Source organism: Uloborus diversus, chromosome 3 (assembly GCF_026930045.1).
Source record: "Uloborus diversus isolate 005 chromosome 3, Udiv.v.3.1, whole genome shotgun sequence".
In the NCBI taxonomy this organism is placed as follows: Eukaryota; Metazoa; Arthropoda; class Arachnida; order Araneae; family Uloboridae; genus Uloborus; species Uloborus diversus.
This window is the reverse complement of record NC_072733.1, coordinates 100588964-100613783: the sequence shown is the minus strand read 5'-3', so window position 1 is coordinate 100613783 and position 24820 is coordinate 100588964. Positions and strand designations below refer to the sequence as shown.

At 35.0% G+C, this 24820-nt stretch overlaps 1 protein-coding gene across 1 annotated transcript in view; it reads right to left on the bottom strand.

Moving 5' to 3' along the window:
- LOC129218399 (E3 ubiquitin-protein ligase HUWE1-like) overlaps positions 1-24820 on the bottom strand; it is a 736974-nt gene that overhangs the window by 602692 nt on the left and 109462 nt on the right. Inside the window, exon 2 of the mRNA XM_054852650.1 lies at positions 6424-6515. Within this exon, the coding sequence (XP_054708625.1) occupies positions 6424-6468 (45 nt within the window). The 5' untranslated portion in view covers positions 6469-6515. The remainder of the gene's footprint in view (positions 1-6423; positions 6516-24820) is intronic.

The following is a 24820-nucleotide window of genomic DNA, read 5'->3' as shown; positions in this document are numbered from 1 at the left end:
GGGACGTAAGGAAAAGAGGTGAAGAGAAATTTTTCAAAATTGAAGTTTTAAAAAAGCAGTTTTAATCTTAGAAGACATAAGTTGAGAGAAGGAGGGCGACTAAGATATCTGTCTCGGAAAAATTCCAAAATTGAGGTCCTAAAAACGTATTTTAGGCTACATTTGATCACTTGAGAAGATCAAGGACAATCAGGATTCAAATTCTGTTTTCTTAAATTAATATTGAAGTATCGAAGCTTTAAAAACATAATTTTAAGCTAGGTATTGAGATTTTAGAAGAGAAATTGGGAGTTTTCTCTAGGAAAGTTTTCAGAATTGAAGGACTAAATATATGCCTTTTGGCTGTATTTGCTACTTTAGAGAAAACGGTAGGGCTAGGGGCTCGGCCCAGAAATTTTCACACATTAAGGTCTAAAAACGTATTTGTAAACGTATTTGGTGAAATCAGGAAAAGGGATAAGATATTAAAGCGCTCTCCCACCTAAAAACATTTTTGCACTGTTCGACTACAGGTTGGGGGTGGGAGAGGTTCCCAACCGAACTTATTTGAATCTGAATATACTTTAAAATGCATTTTAGACTATGTTTGGATAAGTTGAGGGTTCAACCCAAATGTTGAAAAATGAAATTCGCTTACCTTCCATAAGGAATAGATTAATATGTGATCTAAAATTGTCGGATAGATTATCTACTCGCAAAAGCGAGAAAATGGAAATCTCTTATACTTCGTTTGAAGAAGAGAACGCTTGTAAAGAGTGGGAAATCTAGCGTTCCCGTTATGCGTTTTTCAAAGGGCGCGGCGCCCTGCCCCTTTTCTTTAAAGAGCTGATGCGCCCTGCCCTCTTTAGACCCGAAGAAACGCGCCCTGCCCCTGCAGTAGAATTTTAATCATGCGCCCTGCCCTTTTACTGGTGTACAAACAATTTATATTTACGATATCTGAAGGGGAGGAAGGAGGAAACGAAGTTTGAAAGGAAGATTCAAAATCATGACGTCAGCGCTTTCGCTCCCCATCGAACGTTCATGGAAGGAGGGAGGGGGAGGGGCGGGAACTGACCGACCCAGCACCTCACATCTTGCACCCTTTTTTTTTTATTCCATGCGGTGAACTGGACAAAGCACGTGCGAATATGCGGTCTGATCTCTGCCTACGTTTTTCTGAGAACGCTATTCTAATTTTTTTCCGCCATGCCTTCTATGAATCGCAAACGGGAAGATGCAAGAACAAAGGAAGGAGCATTATGTAAGAAAATAGTAGATATGTTCAAAGTGCAAGAATTTTATTTTTACATTAATTTTTAATACTATCTTAGTATCGGCATCGCTTCAATTAGTGTCGAAAATCGGAGCATCCACGTGCTGTTATAAAGTAGAAATTGAATTACAATATTTCCTCCTTAACATACCTGAAATTATCATTCTACAAAATAAAATAAAGAAAGGGAAAAAAAATGTTTCATAAATGAACTTACGATTTAAAAAGTAAAATAGAAAAAGGAACTAGTTTGCGCAAGAAGTGCAGATCGACCGAAAAATAATACTGTTGAGGAATTCATATGTTTAACAAAAGTAAAATTGACTTAATAAGTGTGTATTTTATACTTCTCATTAAAAGGGTACATCGCGCGATTTTTTTTTTTCATTATTTATTGCTTTATAATATTGCATTGTTTCTTTCCCCACAATCGTTTTCAGGAAAATATTTATCAAATGAAATATTTACAACCATTCGCATTTATATCGTAATATCATTCATGTCGTGAATAAAGGGCGTGAATCAGTGATGGGAGATCGCCAAAACCTCCCCAAAAGGTCCGTATTCATCAAATCTGAATCGTAACATTATGATTTCTCTTTTCCTTTTTTTTTTTTGGATGATTTTCTTCTAATTAAATATAATGTAAGTATGGTATAAGTGCATCGTTCAAGAAATTTCATTCGGTTAAATTAGAAATCCCACCCTCTCCTGAAAATGTAAGTTTCAGCACCCCCCCCCCCCCCCCCCCCCGTTCTATAACCATTTGATTTATTTATTTACGCTGCTTTATTTCACTTTCATTTTTAATTACACATGCATAATTCTAGCACAGCGCTGTAAGCCACGGGGAAGCTCTTTATACTATCGCTATTTTTAAAAATTAGTCTCTTTATATCTCTACAATCGAGTCCCGACTTACGCGAGGGATGCGTTCCAAGACACCTCGCGTAAGTCGGAATTTCGCGTTGTGGAACAAGGTATGTTTAGTAATTTCTTATAAGCATACCCAATTGTTTCAGACGTTTGTAACACCCCTCATATTGTTTCAAACCATTTATTAATGATATATTGCAGTATCTTTTACAAAGAACCGACTTTTTTTGTATTTTAGAAAAAGCGTTATTATTTGACATAAAATTCTGCACAAAATCAATGATTAATGGGGGAGAGAAACTTAAAATAAAGCAGTATGGGGTACTTTCAGTATGTACACTACAGCATTATTATAGCACTTAACAGTATATATATAGTAAATATCTTTATAATTTAAAAAATGAAGAAGGTTTATGCAGAATGTATTTTATCAACGTTCATATGTAAAATGAAAAAAAAAAAAAGTTAAGAATCGGAGCGGTTATTTGTATAAACTAAAGCAAAGCGTTGTTAGACTAATACAGTGGGTGAACTTCCGCTTTCAGTGATGCTAAAGGGATGAAAGTCCATTCACAAAACCAATATTTAGTATCAACGAAGCCCATTCTAACTGTCCACCGCTCTTTTCCGAAAAATTTCATGTTGCAAGCGAATAATTTGTGTCCACTCCGCACTAAAAAATTCATTACTCATGAAAAACTCGCGTTATAGCCATTTCGCGTAAGTCGGATCGCGTTGTAGCGGGATCCGACTGTATTTGAAAATTTCGTGTATTTTCGATCTTTTCCCTATTTCTTAATCACATGTGAGATGTGACTATCTTTTTTTTTTTTTCTCTCTCTCTCTCCTTTTTATTTTTCTGCTATCTTTACGCGCACGCCGAAGTTCATCGGCAACGGAGTGTACGCATGACGTCATCTTCTTGGAATCGGGGTGATGGGGTTTTAGTCTTAATAAAACACTATTTTTGGGCTACGGAGGCAGTCTCCCGAACAATAATCGAAATGCTAATTGCGACGATCTTTGATGAGCGTAGGGGAAGGTGTTAAGTCCAACCGTTCCCGGTTTTTTTTTTTTTTTAAATTAAGCTGAATACAGACTTTTTTTTCTGATACAATTATGCGAGTTAGTTTTCCTGAAAGGTTATTGGCTCAAAGTGGAAGAATTTGGGGAATTGTTAGTATCGAAAATGAGGCGGGGGGGGGGGGAGGGGGGAGGAGGAGTTTTTGGGATGCAAATATGCAGGGAGGAGTGGAGGCGATTTTGTGATACAATTATGAGAATTAGTTTTTCTAGATGGTATTGGCCCAAAGAGAAAGAATTCGGAAGTTGCCAGTCTCAAAAGTGATCCAGGGGGAGTGGGGGAAATTTTTGTAATACAATAATGGGAGAGGAGCGATTTTTGTTATACAATTATGGGAGTTAGTTTTTCTGAAAGGTATTGGCCCAAGGAGAAAGAATTTGGATGTTCCCAGTCTTAAAAATGGTGCAGGAGGGCGTGGGGGGATTTTTGTGATACAATTATGCAGGGAGGAGGGGGGGCAATTTTTGTGATGTAATTATGGGAGTTAAGTTTTTCTGAAAGTCATTGGCCCAAAGAGAAAGAATTGGATGTTGCCAGTCTCAAAAATGGTGGTGGGGAAGGGGGGTGGTTGCGATACAACAATACAGAGACGGGAGGCAATTTTCGTGATACATTTATAGAAGCTAGTTTTTCTGAAAGGTATTGACCCAAAGAGTTGTTGAACTACGCACAAATTTTGCAGACAGATTATGTAGTTGTCGATGAAAGCTTTTCCCAGACAGCTACAAAACTTGTTGGAGATACCCCCAAAATGTTTTTGAAACAGCTGTCTTAAAAAATTTAAGGCTCACTTAAAAATCTCTTAGGAAAAGCATTCACTGTGAAAAAAATTTATATTTCAGAATACTATGCATATTGAACTAAAATACGAAAATATTTTTCTACGAATATATTTTCTAATTTTTTTTAATTTATACTTTAGGGATCTATTTTGATAAACTAACATGATTTTTTTATTCAGTGGGATGTAGTAAGTATCTTGTAAATAAATTTGTTTATTTTGGAACAGTTTATAATTGGTAAATAGAATTAAAACTGAGAAATTTTTCTTCATTTTTTACGTCCGGCACCATAGAATTGCCCAGAATGTCCTTTTAAAGAAAATGTAACAATCTCTGCTTACATCTTGAGAGTTACTTAGTATTATAAAAATGAATTATTGATGGTTGTACCACATCTATAAAACAACTTTCATAAAACTTAAGTCATGTTCCTATTGATGTGATGCATAAGGGATTCAGCTATCAATAATTTCCAAGACAATTTGATTAAACCAGATCAGTAGATATATAATTTTAATCTAAATTTGAAAATTATGAGTATATTCCTGTGAGTTTCTTCCTTTTAATTTCATGACTGTAATACACATAGTAGTACATGGTTTAATATGTCACAAAAGTGTCTTCAGGATCACTCCAAACCTGATTGTTTAGGAAGAAGAAATTCACAATTTACTCAACTTAAATTTGACCCAGTTATAAAATACAACCATGCACTCATACCTAGATCTAATAGGGGGTCATTAGGTGTTTTTTAAAAAGAAAAAAAAAAGTATGTTGCATTATTGTCAACAAATTTGCTGAATCGGGAATTTTTAGAAGCTCATGTTCTTCTTTTTTGGCCGAGGGGGGGGGGGGTGTCTTCGTGATTTTGGAGGGGGGGTGCATCCTTGCTCTTGGAGGGGGGGGGGCACCCCTTGTGTTGACCTCCTACTGGGTCATCCCCGAGTGCCTTTTTACTTCCCAAAAGTGCCCCTTTTTAAATGGAAAATGCCCTCTCTGAGAAATTTACCCTGCCCCTTTTTGCAAAAAATGTGAACACTAGGGAAATCAAAGAAAACTGGGAAACATATAAAGTGTAACGAGCAATAAATTGTTTCATGTAACATTTAACACCTCCCCCCCCCCCCTTTTTTTCTTACTCTTGTCACCATGAGGTAAAATAAAGGGAAATTTTTGTTTCACTAGCAGGCTATAAGGAAACTCTAAACTTAAAATCCTGTATTAGCTTTTTCTTATAACAAAAATTGGCAAAGTTCATTGTTTTCGTCTTCCCGAAGTTAACCTCTACAGTCTAAATAACAGATTTTTTAAAAAATACTATGCACTTTTCATAATACACTCAAAAAGATAAAATAAATATTCCATTCTGACCCAGAAAAGTAAAGTATTATTCCTTTAGTTTTCAATTATTCCAATAAAATGACGCCGCAAGCGAAGAAAAGAGCGGCTCAAGTCACGAAGAGAGTTTCTTATTATTATCGAGCTTTCAATCATAAATTTGAGTGTTGAAACAGGCATATTTTTCTGGGAAAGTTTGGTTTAAATGACTTGAGCCGCACTTTTCTTCGTTTGTGGTGTCACTTTCTTGGAATAATTGAAAACTACAGGAATACTTAAATTGTCCATTATGTCCCAGAAAAGTTATTTTGTCCTTTTGAGTGCGTAAAGAAGAGATTTTCTTGCTTGCAGTAATAGATTAAAACCATAATTTCCTTATTTAGAAAATACATTTAATTCTTCCATATCAAAAGGGCCAATTTGCCACCCCTAGAAAATTGTTTTTTTTTTATGTGTCCATTAAAATATTTTAAAACTCTTTCATAATAATTTTACGAAATGCGGAAAAACAACATTAATGCATAACCAAATTATAACAAAATCCTGCATTAACTAATGCGAACTCCGTCAAAAGTAACATACTCCCTAACCGCACTGCCCTCTAGCGGAATTCCTCAATTTTGTCCACAAGAATTGCGGGGAAAACAGCGGCGGTCGGCACACTACTCTTTCTAGGCACTATAGTCAAGGTCAAGCAGTCCTACCCTGCATGCTGGTGTTCACACGAATTCCCCTTTTTGTGTTCCCTTTGTTTCCAAGGGTTTGTTTCCCTTTCTTCCTACCCCTCTTTTCTTGGTGCCCTGAACCTATGCCCCATGGGCCCAGGATATATTAAAAGACTATGATAAGGAAGCATTTGAATGGGATTCGAACAAAAATTTTGAACGTTTGGATTTTCATAAAAAGATTTGAAAATTGACCATTTTTTCAATTTTTGCTGCCGGGATGCACGCACACCGGTTTTTGGCAATGCATCACCCAGCCCCAATGTCTAGTAACCTTATTTACAATCAAAAACACATTTAAAATCAGAAATCAATGACCAGCAATCATAATTGCCTTGCTAACAGTTTTCATAAATAACTTACCACTTCAGAGGAACTCTTTCTTAATTTCGTCCGATCAATTTTCATTATACTTTTAAATGCTCTTTATATATTAGCTAGAACAAGATCATTTTCTGGAAAAAGAAGTATTAAATATATGTCAGAAATTATTACACATTCTTAATCACAGATCATAAAATTCTATAGTCATCAAGAAATATTAGTCAAGTAGCCACTGAGGCAGCTAGATTAGCCACCTGTGTACACCCTATACCCCCAAACTATACTTCCTTTAGTGTCGTACTTCAGTTTGCCTCCTTCTGGCCTCCTGCAGCAGCTTCAAATGCACATTTTACTTAATCCACTTTCACTCAGACACTCATTATTGGCAAGCTGCCAAATGCTAAATCCAAAGTTAGAAGTTAAAAAATATATAAATCACTTGTCCAACAGATAGTGATGTGGATCGGGTAAATACCTAACGGGTAGGTAAATTTTTTTTGGGTATTTACATGGGTATTTACCCAAGGCCTGGGTAAATACCCAAAAACTATGTATTTTACAAAAAATGAATGGGATTTTTTATTTTTAATCTAAATATGAAATAATTGGTTAAACTGATACATACATATGTACTACACAGTTTATTTTTTTATTGAAAGACTTGATGAAATTATGAAAGAAAAAAAATATCATGAACCAAAGAATCTTTCTTTTCAATCTCATAATTGGAGAAGTATAAGCAATTCAATGATGAACTTCAGGATTTCAAAATCACAATCTAGGTTATTCCTACCCAAAATAAAAAATAATTTTAAAAAAAGGAAACATGAGGGATGTTTGGAAGAATAAACTGAGAAGTTATTAAGAATATGATGTTATTTATTTTATTGCTGTTTAAGCAATAATGTGGAAAATATAGAAACAGTTTTCACATCAATAAGCAAAAAAAAAATCAAAATATTGTTTTCTGTTGCCTTGCTCATTTGCATTTGCTCCCTGGTGCTTCATGATGAAAATTTATTCAAACTATTTTTATTGACACTTCATTATATTTTGATGTTATACAGGAACATATTCAGGGGTGATTGTGACTCCATAAAAAAATACCTGAACTTTTTTTTTCCCCAAGAAGAAAGTGTTTTGATGGGCATATATATATATATATATATATATATATATATATATATATATATATATATATATATATATATATATATATATATATATATATATATATATACACATTATGTGTATGTATACATCATATTATGTATATATATAATTTATATACATAATTATTTGTTGGGGCTAAAACTCGAATTTTTAATTGGACTTCATACGTCCATGTGCATTTTGGGAATTAAATTCTTGTAATTTTTCTCATTTCTTAAAATTTTTCAAAGAATGTTTTATTTTCTCCTTCGTATCTGAATCCTTAATTACATTCATTTACTAATACATTAAAGTCTAATATACCAGCATTTTTTAATGATTCCAAGTTTCTTTTATGAGTATTTGTAGAAGAATGTTGCAATAATGCCTTCACACCATCATTAGCATATGTAAAGGGCTTGTTGCAAGAAACACAAAAACAAAATCCAGCCCTCTCAATTTTTTACACTGTATTTCCATCTTTTCATTGTAGGAATCCCCTCTGAACAAAAACAGTAGCAAAATGAAAAGTAAGAGTTAACTACATATTAATAACGATAAAGTATAATTAGAATTAGTTCAATAACAACAGAACGCACGCAGATGAAGATCATAAACCAGAATCTATATATATATAAAAATGGATGTGTTTGTGGGTGTGTGGGTATGTGTGTACGTTCCTCATACAAATCCACAGTTTTCGTCGGATTTCTTCCAAATTTGGCACAAAGGTAAATTGTTACTCAGGAATCCATATAGGTGGGTTTTTGGAATTTTAAAAACACCCAAAGAGGTCTAATTTCGTATTTTGAGTCATAAAATTGCTCTTTTCTGCACGAACTAATTTTTGTATAGTTATGAATTTAGTCTAAATGAAAAGCCCGTAAAAAGCTGCCCTAGATAAAGTTTCTTCAAAGATCGACTTTAATCGTTAAATTTGTGAACCTTGGTTCAAAGCAAATGAAAACGGTTATCAACATATAACCACCAGGAGCTATTTTAAATGCAATCAACACAAAACTTATCCTAAACGATGGCCATCAATGACGTTTAGCGATGAGCGTTGAAGCATGTTTAGCGAGGAAAGCCGTCGCAGATATAATAAATGATGCTATACATTGTTTCTTAAACTACGACCTACGAGGCCCCAGGGGTCCATTGATGCTACTCATGGTGCTACTTAATTGTATGTTACCATTTAATTATAATTTTTAAATATTGTTTAATAATAAAGTCCACAACAGTAAGGCTTCGTGTAATTTTTGATCAGTGTTTATCCCGTTAATAGCAAGAAAATACAAACATGAGTAAGGTAATAGTATTGCATTCAATATTGACGTACAATCTTCGACTGTTTCAACATTAGACTACTTTTATTAAAACCACATCTATTTCATCCTTGCAACAGAAATTTTATTTAATGTAATATGATCCTTATCAAACCAATTTGTAAATTTTCTGTATACTATTGCTTGATTTACGTCAAATCTTTAAGTAATTCGGTTCAACTATATCGGTACTTGAAATTTGGTTCAAAGCAAATGAAATTGATTAACAACATATAAACACCAGGAGATATTTTAAATGCAATCAACACAAAAAGTATCCTCAACAATGGCTGTTAATGTCGATTAGCGACAAACGTACAGCATGTTTGGCAAAAAAGCCAAACGAAAAAGAAATGCTGTCTTTCAGTAGTTCTTAAATTGTACCCTGCAAAGACACAGGGATGCATTGAAATCACCATTGGTGGTGGTTCTTCAATTTGCTCGCGAATTTTGCTAATAAGTTTTCAAGTAATAATACCGTAACAGTAAACGAAATTTTGATCTGTATTTTCTATACATAATCAGCACTGAAAATAACAAAATGAGATAGGTATTATCGAAGTACAATCTTCAACAGTTTTACAATTAGAATACTAAATTTATATTAAAATGATCTCATTTCATCGGAAATATAATTTAGTATTGTATTATCTTTAAACAAATCAATATATATGTTATTTATACTATTCCATGATTTACCTAATTCAGTTCACCTAAGTTTCACAGAAATCGCTCCATGTTATCAGAGATCAGGGGTAAAAATACCAATATGGCTAATGAATCGCAAAATAATCATTTTTGTGCAAATTAGAGTAGATTGAATTTATCTTTCAAGGGGAAGGGGGATAGCCATGGGGTTCATTACATGTACATAAACTATCATACTAGGATTGCTAACAAGGCCCAATACAGGCTGAGTTTACTACCGTTTTTCGGTATCTTCACAAAAATCTTATTTTCAAATCGGTACTTTCACAAAAATCAAGTAATAAAATCAGCAGCTTAACAAAACAGCTAACTTTGAAAAACGGCACCGTTACAAAACAATATTAAAAATGCAAAAGTTTCACAGACATCCGCTTGTTTCTCTGTTTAAAACAGACTTTACTCATAAATAAAATGCTAAGATGATTTATATGAACAATCGCTTAGGTACCAACTTTTTCATAGTGTTTTAACTCATTTTTAGCTGTTTTGGCGAACAACTTTCAGTAATCTTTTAACATTGGTTATGGGGTATAGGGGGGTAGCCGTTTTTCAGATGCTTTCCTGAATTGTACACAGTACAAAGCTTATTGAGCTCATATACAATGGTATTTTTCCTACCAAAAAAATAGTAGATGACATTTCAACTTGTCATAAAACTCATAAAACTAACAACTAAGTTCCTCTAATTGTTTTTAACAGAAATTAGAATGTACCTTTTAAAAAAAATCACAAAATCAATGCTGAAAAAAAAATTAAAAAAAAACTTTCACAAAAATAGAATGTTTATGCAATACTTTCACAAAAATAGGTAGTGAGGAAAAAATCCTGGATTGGCCACTGGCTAATGTGTGGTAGAGTAAAAGGCTGTGCACCTTTAGACTCGAAACCACACGAAAATTTAATACGGCGGAGTTCATAGTTTTAGAAGGGTAAAAGTTTAAAGTTTGAAAAATGTAAAGAAATATTAATTTACATTTAAACTTTTAAAATGCATAACATGTCTCCATTTTTTACGTAAACAAATTTCGTAATCGCTTAAAATTTTATATTACTTTAACGCTCGAAGCAATAGTACACCTGAAGGAGCATCATCGCTGACTAGCAATAATTTTAAACCAGTTAGCCGGTATGAGGCCACTTTTGACACAAAGAGATTGCTACTGAAATGGGCATGATGAAATATTACGCCACATTATAAAGTTCTTTCGTTTTAGTCTTCATCGGGAAATTAGTTGAGCGAAGCACCATTTCCAGTTACAAGACTCTCAGTTCGATAACTTTTATTGTAAACAATCGAAAAATATTAGTTTGTAACTACCACTAAGTAATTCAACCGTCATTGAAAAAATGCTGTAAGATAAAAATGGATACGTATCAGTGTTATAGAAGCAACTCTGTTCACAGTGGAGGGATAAGGTGAAGCAATTTGTATCTCACGTATATCCGCTAATCGCAACACATCATTCTTTAAACTTCAAGAAATTAAAATCTCCAGTGAGACTTTAGTTCTGTATCACGATCAATAAGACAGAAGGGCAGGCGATTTAGTACTTTAAATGCATGTGAAATTTACCTATTTCCCATATAGATAATTTTATGCTGCATGCTTAAGGTTGGGTTCATTCAAAAATGTATTTCATTTCGCTGCTGGAAGGGGGACTAAAAATTGTATTTAGGAGCAAGATTTGAGTAATTTAAGAATTAGAAAATTTTAAATAATTTAACTTTTTAGTTCTTGGATTATGTTTCGAAACGTGGAAATACATTTCCTTCGTTTTGAAGCTGCGGATATGGGGAACAGAATGTGCAACAAGCTTTTGTAAAACATAAACAAAAGAATTGTCCATTATACAGTTGTAAGTAGAAACAAGACGTTTTTTTTCTTTCTTTTAATTTCTTGGCCTGCAAATAATCAAAAAAAAAAAAAAAAACGATGCGTGACCAAAATGTGCACGCCTATTTCTTTTTTTATAAGGCAGTTCATTTGACAGGTTTCATATAGTTCGTTTCATAAGTTCGCGTCCATGTACTCCATTTTTAATGCTTTATGTATCTTAAAATAACTGTAACTGTTTCTATGGCAACAATTATTCAGTGGAACCATTCCTACCCCGTATGAGGACTGTGCCTCTGCAAATTAAAATTTCGATATTCTCAAAGGAATACTTCAGAGCAGCAAACCTAAATAAGTGATCTTACTACCTGCATCACTTTGAGTTATCATGTACAACATTTACGGCAAGTGTGAGGTTTTAAAAATTTGAAATAAAATTTTAATCTAGACAAATTTTGAATCGTTGCAAGACACCAATATTAATATCTAACTGTCATTTTTACCTACAAAATTAGAAATTTGACATAAATATAGGAAATAAAATGTAGTTCACGTACGTCTTTTTATGCAATTTACACTTATCTAACATTACTCCATGGCATGCTACTAAATCGCCATGGAAAGGGAAAACAGACACATTTTGTGAAGTTATTTGTACTAAGTGAACGTTTTCTATGGAATGTGCTTACATTCCTGAACACTTACAAACAATTATAAAATGAGTCTACCTAACACGTGAAACCTTGAAAGTCAAAACACCGCCAATTATCCGTAAAACAAAATGTTAATGGCTATTAATTCTATTGAGGACTTTGTATTTTCCAGGCATGACGTTCTACTTCATTTGAAAAAAATTAAAGAGACTAAGGCTCCGCGGCCAGATAATATTTATCCGAAAATTTTAGTTGAATGTGCAGAGGAATTAGCAGATGTAATCGCAAACATTTTCAATGCTTCTTATAATTCGGGGACAGTGCCAGAGGACTGGAAGCTGGCTAACATTACACCGCTCTTCAAGAAAGGGTCTAAAGGGAGTGCAGGGAATTATAGACCTGTGAGTCTAACTTCGGTGGTTTGCAAAATTTTTTAAACATTGATGAAAATTAAGATAGTAAATTTTCTAGAGACTAATAATCTATTGACTAGTTTTCAGGACGGTTTCAGGAAAGGTAAAAATCTTGTGCAACTAATTTATTACATTTCTATGACAAAGTTACCATGGCTTTGGACAATAAGAAGCCTGTCGATGTTGTTTACATTGATTTTCAAAAAGCTTTCAATAAAGTACCGCATGTTGCTCTACTTAGCAAATTAGCTGATATAGGAATAGGAGGGAAAACTTTCATTTGGGTAAAAAACTGGCTGACCGGAAGGAAACAAAGAGTAGTTGTAAGGGGAAATTATTCTAATTGGAGTGAGGTCTTAAGCGGGGTTCCTCAAGGATCAGTGTTAGGGCCTGTTTTGTTCATTGTCTTTATGAACGATATTCACAAAAATATTTCTGGGAACATGAATTGTTTTGCTGATGATGTCAAAGTTATGGGGAGTGTAGAAAATGAAGAACAAGCAAATCAGCTGCAAGAGGATCTAGATCATATTACGGAGTGGGCTGATAAATGGGGTACGGCTATTAATGTTGGGAAATGTCAGGTGCTACATTTAGGACTTGTAAATAAGTGTACAAGTTATTATTTGCAAGGTTCAGTCTTTAGTCAGGCAAAAAAGAAACTGATCTGGGCGTCTTAATAAGTCGGGATTTAAAGTTTATCCAACAGTTCAGCATAGCTAGTAACAAAACCAATAAGATGCTTGGGTTTATCAATAGATCTATTTCAAACAAATCTAAACAAGTTCTTCTGCCCTTATATAGAAGTTTGGTAAGACCCCATTTGGAGTATGCTGTTCAGTTTTGGTCTCCTTATCTTAAGAAAGATATTAATGTATTGGAAAGGGTTCAAAGGTGGGCTACAAGGCTAATTAAGGGACTTTCTCATTTAGACTATGATTCGAGGCTTAGAAGGCTAAAAATGTACAGTCTTGAGCAAAGAAGAGACCGAGGGGACATGATTCAGTTGTTTAAATTTATTAAAACGAAAGATGTTACGGGGCTAAAGTTTAGCACTGAAAACAGGACAAGGGGTCATTGTTTCAAGCTATTTAAATCTCAGGCTAACATGGATATTAGGAAAAATTATTATTTTAGCAGGGTAGTGGAACCTTGGAACAGCTTACCCGAAGAGGTGGTAATGAGCAAAGGAGTAGACAGTTTTAAGAGGGCCATTGATCTTCACTGGGGATTGTAAATTGACTAGGACCAGTCTAGCGGATCAATTGAAAGGGGGGGTCCTAAGCATAGTAAAAAAAAAGAAGTTCCAATAAAATAAAAATAAGGTATAAACAAGAATTTTAAGTAATATCTTTACACAACTTTTATTTTTAGTATCTAACTTATATAAATTTTCGTCGTGCTTTACTGGCAGCAAAATCGTCAATTATTCTTTTAGTGTCGATGCGATTTAACATATCTTCCTCTATGTATAAAATCGCCAAGTTATTTAATCTATTTAATCCCATTTTATTTCTTAAATAATTTTTCACTCTCTTCAAAACAGAAAAAAAAGATTGTTCGCCAGACGTATTCGACAATGGAATAGTTTTAAAAAATTTCAGCAATGTTTCCATGTTCAGAAATGTACAATAAGACATTTCTTTCGCTGCATGATAAATGTGATAACAAGAATCTGGAAGTGAGTCTAAAGTGAAAGGATTTTCTGGTGTTGTTTCCGAGGCGTTTTCTTGGATGAACATAAAGTGATAAAATTCATCTTCTAAAGTGCAAAAATCAATATCATTTCTGTAAATTTCCTTCAAACTTTTGAGTGATGCTTTTATTCCTTCTGTAGACATGCTTCGATCAAAGAAGATCTGAAATGGCTCAAAGGCAACTTCACATTCCTGAGCTCTTAGAATAGATAACTGTGCGTTTATGCTGTCACTTATCACAAAAAAAGAATTAACTTTAAAATCGTTTCTGGATGGGAACTTGTGTCCTGGTTCTTTATATTCATCAAAAAAACAGTTCATCTTTCGACGTCTACTAGTTTGCACATCCTCTTCACTAAATGCTAACACTGAAATATCAGTTGCTTCTTTGTTGTTCTACTCTTTGTTGTTCTACTAAGAGTTGTTCTACTCTTTCGTATTCTTTTCGAAAATTAATGATGAAATTTTCTAGCGATTTCATTAAACTGAACCCATTTAAGAGTTCACATTCTATTGATTGCAATGATTTGCTAACTGCATTTATTCATTGCAAAATAGTATTCCAAATCAGTCATTAAGGCAGTTTCATATTTTACCATCTTTTTTAAGAGTGCTGTCGCCTCTAGAACCGTCACTTTTTTCTCTTCTTTCGCAGTACCAATTTCTTGCACAGCCAATACCGCATCTGCTCTAGCTGACCACCTTGTGTCAGATACCCTTTTTACAGAAACTGATTGTCTCTTTGTGTAGACTTGGAAGCCAAAATGCTCCATCGATGAGTTGATGCAGAGAAAAATGTAAACAGCTTCTGCACAAACATAAAATATTTAATTGCAGTGCTACAACTTTCTGCAGCGAACTTTCCCATTAATTTTAGGGAATGGTTCGCACACGAAATAAAAATAAGTTTGGGACAGTACTTTCGTTTCGACATATCTGCACGGGCCGTTCGTTTAATTACAGTTAGTAATATTTGAAACCAACATATTCGACCTTTGCATTCCATTTAAATTTCAGGGTCCTATGGCATAGTGGAGAAAATTTTAGGGCCCCTAAATCGGGACTCACGGACCTGTTGGTCAAGGGCAGATCTAGCATCTGGTTAAGGAGGGGTCATTTCGGGAGTCATTTTTTGGCATAAAAAGAGCATATTTTGGAGGCCCGTAAAGTAGAACTCATGGGCCTATTGGTAAATCAGGCCCTGGCTGTAAAAAAAACTTGTTCATTCAGTTTCAGTTGGTAAAATCTAAAACCAATGTATTCGAACTTCAGATTTTCGTCAAAGTTCGAGTCCCTACGGCATCGTAACTCAAAATATAGGATAAAAAATTTGGGGGGGGGGGGTCTCTAAACTGGACCTCATAGACCTATTGGGTTAGTTAGATCTCGACTGTAAAAAATATCTATATTTTAGTTACAGTAGGTAATTTCTAAGACCAACATATTCGAGCTTTAGATTGTAGCCGAACTTCCGAGGCCCTATGGCATCGTGATTCAAAATTTTTGCGGAAAATATTTGGGGGGGCCCCTAAACCGTACCTCATGGGCCTATTGGTTATCAGGTCTCGACTGTAAAAAAAAACCTCTGTAGTTTAGTTATAGTTGGTAAACTCCAAAACCAACGTATTCGAGCTTTAGATTCTTGCCGAACTTCGAGGCCCTATGGCATATGCATCGTAATTCAAAATATTGGTGAAAAAATTTGGGTGGGGGCCCCTAAACCAGTTATAATGGGCCTTTTGATAAATCAGGCCTCGACTATAAAATAACTCATTCGTTTAGTTACAGTTGGTAATATTTGAAACCAATTTGTTCGAGCTTAACAGTTTTCAGTCGTGCTTTGGTCCCTATTGTATCGCTGAATTTCGGGGCCCTGCAGCATCACGGGGCCCCCCGCGGCCGCTTAGTTTGCGTACCGTTAGACCCGCCACTGCATATTTTGCATATATTTGTAACTGATAAAAGCCATTGAATTTATTAACGACTTTTTCCAGGAAAACACTCCAAGATTTTTTTTTTTCCAGAATAAAATGTATATGAAGAGTACTATAGCATGCTTTAATGTCTTGAGGTATACAAAACTGTCAAAGGCAGCACAATGGTTTTCGTATTTGAAGCACCACACAAAAGGTTGTCCCACAAGAGATGCAAGACAATCATTTTTCTCTGCCTTAAGACATTGGATGTACCGCCCGTCATGGGTGCAAGTTCGGTGATGTGTTCAAGACGGAAAATATTTTCAGCCCCCCGCCTCAAGCATGCGTGCTTAAAGAAAAATTTGTGTGTGTAAATGTTGTAGATTTTAACAATGCCAGTTTTGGACTGATTTCAGTTTTAAGCTTTTGACTTTTCTAACAGCACGAACTTAGTTTAGATTGTAATATTTAAGCGTTTTGATATTGTAATTCCAAAAACCTAAAAGCCGCCAATAACGGGGACTCTTGGGGGTTTTTCTCCAGAATTTTTTTCAAATTGAAGTCCAAAAACGCAATAGTAGGCCATTTCGATAAAGTTCAGGGAAAGGGGGGGTTTAGGGACTCTCTAACATCATTTTTTTTCAAACTGATTGCCTCAAATTCACAATATTAGGTGACCTTCAAAAATATTAGAGAGAGGGGGGGGCGCTCTGGACTCTCCTCGAAATTGAAGCTTTAAAAACGAAATTGTACTCCATCTTTCATAACGTTTATACGCTTTTTGAATGCATTATTCAAGGGATGGAGTTCAGGAACTCTCCTTCGGCAATATTTCGAGTTTGAAGTTCCAAAAACGCAATTTTAGACGATGTTGGATAGGGCTAAAAGCATTCGGGGCTCCCCGCCGTTAGTGTTTTGCCAACCGCAAACATTTTTATTGCAGCAATAAAATCGCTTGGGACATAAGATTTTTCATTTTTGCAACATAAATCAATTCTGATCGGAAAGTCTACCCAAGTTAGTGCCAATTTATACAAATACAAAAGTGACGACCAGCAACAGGCTCTGGGCAAAGCTAGACTGGTCCTAGTCAATTTACAATCCCCAGGGAAGATCAATGGCCCTCTTAAAACTATCTACTATCTTGCTCATTACCACCTCTTCCGGTAAACTGTTCCAAGGTTCCACTACCCTGCTATAATAATATTTTTTCCTAATATCCATGTTAGCCTGAGATCTAAATAGCTTAAAACAATGACCCCTTGTCCTGTTTTCAGCGCTTAACTTCAGCCCCGTAACATCTTTCATTTCAATAAATTTAAACAACTGAATCATGTCCCCTCGGTCTCTTCTTTGCTCAAGACTGTACATTTTTAACCTTCTAAGCCTGGAATCATAGTCTAAGTGAGAAAGTCCATTTATTAGCCTTGTAGCTCGCCTTTGAACCCTTTCCAATACATTAATGTCTTTCTTAAGATAAGGAGACCAAAACTGAACAGCATACTCCAAATGAGGTCTTACCAAACTTCTATGTAAGGGCAGAAGAACTTCTTTAGATTTGTTTGAAATAGATCTATTGATAAACCCAAGCATCTTATTGGCCTTGTTACTAGCAATGCTGCACTGTTGGCTAAACTTTAAATCCTGACTTATTAAGACCCACAGATCAGTACCTTTGTCTGCCTGAGTAATGACTGAACCTTACAAATAATAACTTGTACACTTATTTCCATGCCCTAAATGTTGCACTTGACATTTCCCAACATTAACAGCCATACCCCATTTATCAGCCCACTCCGTAATATGATCTAGATCCTCTTGCAGCTGTTTTGCTTGTTCTTCATTATCTACAGTCCCCATAACTTTGACATCATCAGCAAAACAATTCATGTTCCCAGAAATATTTTTGTGAATATCGTTCATAAAAACAATGAACAAAACAGGCCCTGAGACTGATCCTTGAGGAACCCCGCTTAAAACCTCACTCCAATTAGAGTAATTTCCCCTTACAACTACCTTTTGTTTCCTTCTGGTCAGCCAGTTTTTTACCCAAATGAAAGTTTTCCCTCCTATTCCTATATCAGCTAATTTGCTAAGTAGAGCAACATGCGGTACCTTATCGAAAGCTTTTTGAAAATCAATGTAAACAACATCTACAGGCTTCTTATTGTCCAAAGCCATGGTAACTTTGTCATAGAAATGTAATAAATTAGTTGCACAAGATTTATTTGCCTTTCCTGAAACCATACTGAAAACTAGTCAATAGATTATTAGTCTCTAGAAAACTTTCTATCTTAATTTTTATCAATGTTTCAAAAATTTTGCAAACCACCGAAGTTAGACTCACAGGTCTATAATTTCCCACACTCCCTTTAGACCTTTTCTTGAAGAGCGGTGCAATGTTAGCCAGCTTCCAGTCCTCTGGCACTGTCCCCGAGTTATAAGAAGCATTGAAAATATTTACGATTACATCTGCTAATTCCTCCGCACATTCAACTAAAATTTTTGGATAAATATTATCAGGTCCCGGAGCCTTAGTCTCTTTACTTTTTTTCAAATGAAGTAAAACGTCATCCCTGAAAATACAAAGTCCTCAAGCTGTACTATAGCTTGTGTCTTGTTGGTGTCAACTGTTGAGATACAGTTATCATTAAAAACACTCGAAAAAAAGTTATTAAGAACATTAGCAATATCACTATCGTCCTGAATTAAAATTCCGTGCTCATCAACCAGTGGCCCAATATGTCTATTTCGAACTTTCCCCGAATTAGCGTATGCAAAAAACCTCTTGGGATTCCTGTTTATGTTATCTGACAGTCTTTGCTGCAACTCTCTTTTCTGAATCCGTACCAAATACTTAAATTTACGCCTTGCCTCACAATATTGGAGCCTATCTGCACTGTGACCAGTTTCTCTAAACCTATGAAAAGCAGCTTGCTTGTAATTTAGAGCGTCTTTAGTTTCCCTAGAGAACCACATTGGCCAAATTTTAGTGTTGACACCCTTTCTCCTAAAAGGAACATGATCCCCAACCGTTTTCGCGAGCTTTTCCTTAAACTCTGCCCACTGAAGATTCACATCGCTATTTTCCAATTTAGAAGAAAAAACTGCTTTCAAACTCTGCCTAAGTGCCACAAAATCAGTATTTCTGAAATTGAGCACAAACCTAAAATTCTCTACTTTGTGCGTATCAAATTTAATCCCAAACCTAATACTGTTGTGGTCACTGTCTCCAATGTGTTCCCCTACACATAACCCCTGAACAGAACCTTCCATATCACAGAAAACTAGATCCAAAATCACGTCCTGTCGAGTACCCTGAGTTACAATTTGAACTAAAAAACAGTCGCCAATTACTTTCAAAAATTTCTCTTGTCTGCTATTACTATGGTAAAAATTATTCCAATCAATTCCTGGAAAATTAAAATCTCCCATCATAATGACTGACCCCATGCTTGAAATGTCACTAATAATACTAAACATCTGTTCATCTTGACTCTGGCTTAAGTTGGGTGGCCTATAAATGTTCCCTAAACTTAGTTTATTTCCCTTATTGCTCCTCAACCCCAGCCAAATCATATCAATCTCATTAGGTTTATCATTAATTACCAATTCATTGCAAGTTAAAGTGCCTCTGACATAAAATAAAACCCCACCACCTCTTTTACCTACTCTATCTTGTCTAAACAAATTATACCCAGCAATAGATGATAAATCATCATCACTTTTGGTAGCCCATGTCTCAGTAACTCCAATAATATCCAACCTCTCATCTATAATTATGCTTTTCAATTCTTTCATCTTGTTTCTAATACTACGAGCATTTGTATAAAAAACCTTAAGTAAGCCCATCTTACTTTTATTTAATGCTGCACGATTATTTGAATCCCAACTGTTAAAATCTTTTCTCTTATTAGTCACCTTATTTCCGTTTCTACTAAAATCCAAATAGTTAATACCCTTTCGAATTCTGCTCCTAAAAGCATGCCCCCCCATTCCAACTTAGTTTTTTGATTCTGAAGCCTCTAAAACCAAACCACTAACCATTTTGACCCCTGTAGAGCTCAGATGCAGGCCATCCCTAGCAATCCAATTGCGTTTACATTTACTCCACACATCAATAAACCTGATACTACGCTTAACACAAATTTCCTTGAGTATCAGGTTCATACACCTAGCCTGTTGGTTTAACCAACTCTTATGCACTCCATACCTGGGAAGCAAACCAACCACTTGGACATTTGCCGAACAGTTGGTTGCTTTGTCCAACAGGGAATCCCATTCCTTTGTAAACTCATCGTTGTTACTATGGCCTACATCGTTAGTTCCCACCCACAAAGTAATTTTATCCTCTTTATTAAATACCCCCTTCTTTTCAGCAACCCTATTCACATCTCTCACCCGAGCGCCTGACAAACATCTAGCCACTTTACGTCTAACTCTGCCTATTGAGTTTCCCACCTCACGCACCATTGAATCTCCCAAAATTATACCCTTAGTTTCCCAGTCTGTCACCTCAGCAATAGCTTTCCCCTTTACCTCTGGAATTTTCCCACTATCTAACACACAGTTAATGCCCACCTCCTTTTTACTAACTTCCTCCTTTACCTCTGGAATATTCCCACTATCAAACACACAGCTAATGCCCACCTCCTTTTTACTAACTTCCCCCTTTCCCTCTGGAGTGTTTACCCCATCTACACTCCTACAGCCTAATGCTAACTCACCCTCCAAAGTAAGCATCCTAACTCTGATTTCTGAGAGTTCAACACAATTTGTGCAAATGAAATCCTTCTCAGACTCATCCTTCCCCTTAAACAAGCAGAACATCTGACATAGGTCACAAGAAATCCACTTGTCCCCTTTACCACTTTTAACCTCCTTCATTATGCATATAACCCCCATTCTAGCTCAAAATGATACACTTAAAAGTCAATATAAAAATGCAAAATTGAAGAAATAAAACTAATTATTAGAATTAGAAAGCATTGGAAGAAAAAGGTACAAAAATTACAAAATCCTAAGACAAGCAGTAAATTAAAATAAACAAGTTACACTTAACAGAGCACTCAGGCTTAACAACAAGAAATCAGCACATTTTAGGCTTAGCTATAAAGAATAGAAAAACACTTTAAGAAAGCAAGTAAATCAAAAATAATACTTAAAAGCACAAAAATACTTAATTATATGATAAAATACAATAAAAATACTGAAATTAAAGCAGTAAAATAAACAATTACAGTAAAAAATCACTTATCTCAGGAGCAGCAAAATATCACCAAAGCATTACTAGCGCCCTCTATCGGCGGAAATAGAAGAAAACCAGAAAAGAAGGAAAGGTGGGGAAGGGTATGGGCGACTAATGATAATAAACTGGCACCATTCCCCCATAGTCTTCATTTGGAAATAAATTATTTCGTAAGATAGCAGGTGGTGAAATTAGCCATAAAAAAAACCACTTCAGTGAAGTAGATACTTTTTTTAAATGAGGTATACTTTCCAATATTCATTAATTTAAAAAAAATCAATAGGGGAACTGAATCCTCACCCCAGGGAGGGCCGCCGACTCACATCCCTCTTAAATCACTCAAATATAGCCTAAAGTGGCATTTTAAATATTTCAGCTTCGAAAAATTTTCGGAAGAGAACTCCCGAACCCCTTCTTCTGAATTTACCACAAATATCCTAAATTTAAGTTTTAAGAGGCTTCAGTTTCTAATACTTTTTTTTCTAGGAACATTACCCCCCTTACCTATATACATGACTTATGACCGCCTAAACGTTTTAATATTTTAATTTCGGAAACTTTTTGAAAGAAGCTTCCAACTCCCTTCCACCTTAAGTTATCTAAAGATATCCCAAAACAGAGCTCTTAAAATTTCAGAAACAGAAATATTTCGGGCTGGGCAGCGGAATACCCCCCCCCCCTTTGTGTTTATTAAAGCAGTATAAGTTTGTGTTTAAGATTTATTTTTCTATTGAAAGAGCAACTCCCCTCCCTACATCACCAAAGACAACCCGAATTTTTAATACTTCAATTTCGGAAATGTTCCGAGAAAGACCCCCGAATTCCTTAACTCTTAACTCACTCAAAAATAGCCAAATTAACAGTTTAATACTTCAGCATGGAGAAATTTTCAGGGAAGAACCCCCCCCCCCCCCCTTCGAACTTCTTCCCCTAAGTTCACTAAATTTGACTTAAATTTGCGATTTCCCCTATTCATCACCGAAGTTTAAAAAATTTAAGTTCTAAAACTTATTGAGAGAAGGCCTTCGAATTCCTTCCTTAGTCCCCAAAGATAACCTAAAGCTGAGTTCTGAATACTTCAGCTTCGAATTTTTTTCGGAGAAGGGGAACCCCGAATCCCAAGACGGTCTAAAGTTGCGCTTTTAAGACTCCAGTTTCGGAATTTCGCCTAAACAGAGCCCCCTCCCCCTTGACATTGCCAAAGACAGCCTAAAAGTTTTAAGACTTCAATTACAAACACTTTTCGGGAGAAAGTCCCAAATTCCCTTTCTCCTATGAAACTTAAGTATAGCCTCAAACAGTTTTTAATACATCAGCTACAAAACATTTTGCGTTTAGAACACCAAAACCATCTCAGCAACTCACCAAAGATTGCCTAAATTAGTGTTTTTAAGACTCCAATTTCCGATTTTTTTTAAAACCTCCCCACACCATTAAAGTCAACATTTTTGACTTTTAAATTTTTAAGAGTTTGCAGCGGGAAAATCCCAAACCACTCTTAGCTTCAAAAACGACTTTAAATTCAGTTTTTCGATATTTTATTCTGGATCTCTTGAGTAGCCACCTCCTCCCTCGTTTTAGATTGTCCAAAAATACAAATGTTTTAAGACCTCAGTATCGTGGGCAGTGGTTGGAAAAACTACATTTTTTTTGTTGCGAACTACAACTACTTTGTTACAAATGTAGTTAACTACAACTACAACTACTTTTTTCAAAATGTAGCATCTACAAACTACTTTTGAAATGTAGTTGCTACTTCGCTACTTTCCAAAAAATAAGTAGTAAATACAAAGCATACACAATAGGTTGTCCCTCAGAAAAGGAAAGTCAATTTTTCAAGTCGCATACACTCTTGTATTTTTCCTCTTGTGTCAAAAAAATCGTGAAAAAAGCCTCATATAATTTGCACAACGGCAACCCGTGCCGACTTGCACCTGAAAGTGTAAAACAGTACTTGTATGCTAGGCCAAATCACAAAAAAAAAAAGAAAAAAAACTTTTTTTAGAAACTCAAAATTTCTGTTGATAAAACGTTGCCCCTGTACCCAACACCCCACATGTACCACAAAAACATTTATTCAAATTTAAAAACATTTAGATATGCCACACTTGACCTAAAATTTATAATTTTATTTTAAAAATTGATTTTTTTTTCAGTTATCTTTTAAAAAATTACATATAAATTTAAATAGAATATCAAGTTCAAAAATTAATAACGAACACATTTAAAGATCAACAATTACAAACGAATAATAAAAAAATAATACATTTTAAATGAAAAATTTAACTCAACCTGGAAAAAAAAGATCTTTGAGTACTATGTGGGAGACTTAAAAATTGCAGGAAAACAAAAATTTATATTTAACGCTAATTACCTACTTTTCTACTTTACTGTTTATATTTTTCAGCATGATAATTTCGTAAAATCTTACATATCTGAAAATATGTATCAAAAACTTAATTGTTTGAAGAAAATTACAAATATTAGGCCATGTGTGAGATATCTAAATGATTTTTAATTTGAATAAATATTTTTGTGGTGCACATGTGGGGTATAGGAGCAACGTTTTATCAACAGAAATTTTGAGTTTCTAAAAAAACATTTTATTTTAATTTGGCCTAGCACTACACAAGTGCTGATTCACTCTTTCAGACATAATCGTCACTTGTTGCCGTTGTTCAAATTATATATATATATATATTTTTTTTTTTTTGACGTAAAAGGATAAAATATAAGAGTGTGCGACTTGAAAAATCAACTTTCGTTTTTTTTTCGGGGGGGGGGGGGGGGGGGGACACCCCAATACACAAACACACCGTAAGAGGATTGAACAAAAAAAGATTGATAAATTAGCTCATCAAAAGACACTAAGAAAAATGTCCGTTATCATACTCTCATACATGTAATGCTCGCATTTATTGTAAGTCCTCCAGAACAGTTCAATTTCATCCTTTTCTATACCAGTTTCAGTAGCTTCTTTTTACTTGGTAAATACTGTCGAAAATTTAAGCCTCACTAAAATATTTTTGTTTTTCACTCTTCGGTCTGTACATAAAATTCACCAAATTTTCAACTCGCGAAATCACCGATATCTTCATTTTCGCGAAAATAAGTGCGTTTTTCAATATAAATATTGGTGAAATAAGAAAATTACGACGGTAAACTAATGGCGGCGAACAGATAGAACGTATGGCGTCAAAATGAAATGCCTGAGGTCAGCTCGTATTTGTATGAGTCTTATTTCTCATTGCATCCGCTGATGTACTTGTGTAAAATTTGCGCCAGTCAAATTCGTTTGAACCTTGATTTTTCTTTTTTTTTCAGTTTATTTAAAAGTAGTTTCCAGAAATCGCTACAAACTACCATTTTTTTTAGTTAACTACTCACTACACTACTTCTTTTAAAAAGTAGTGCGCTACACTACAAACTACTCAAAAATGTAGCTACTACAGTAGCGTCGCTACTTGTAGCGCGCTACTTCCAACCA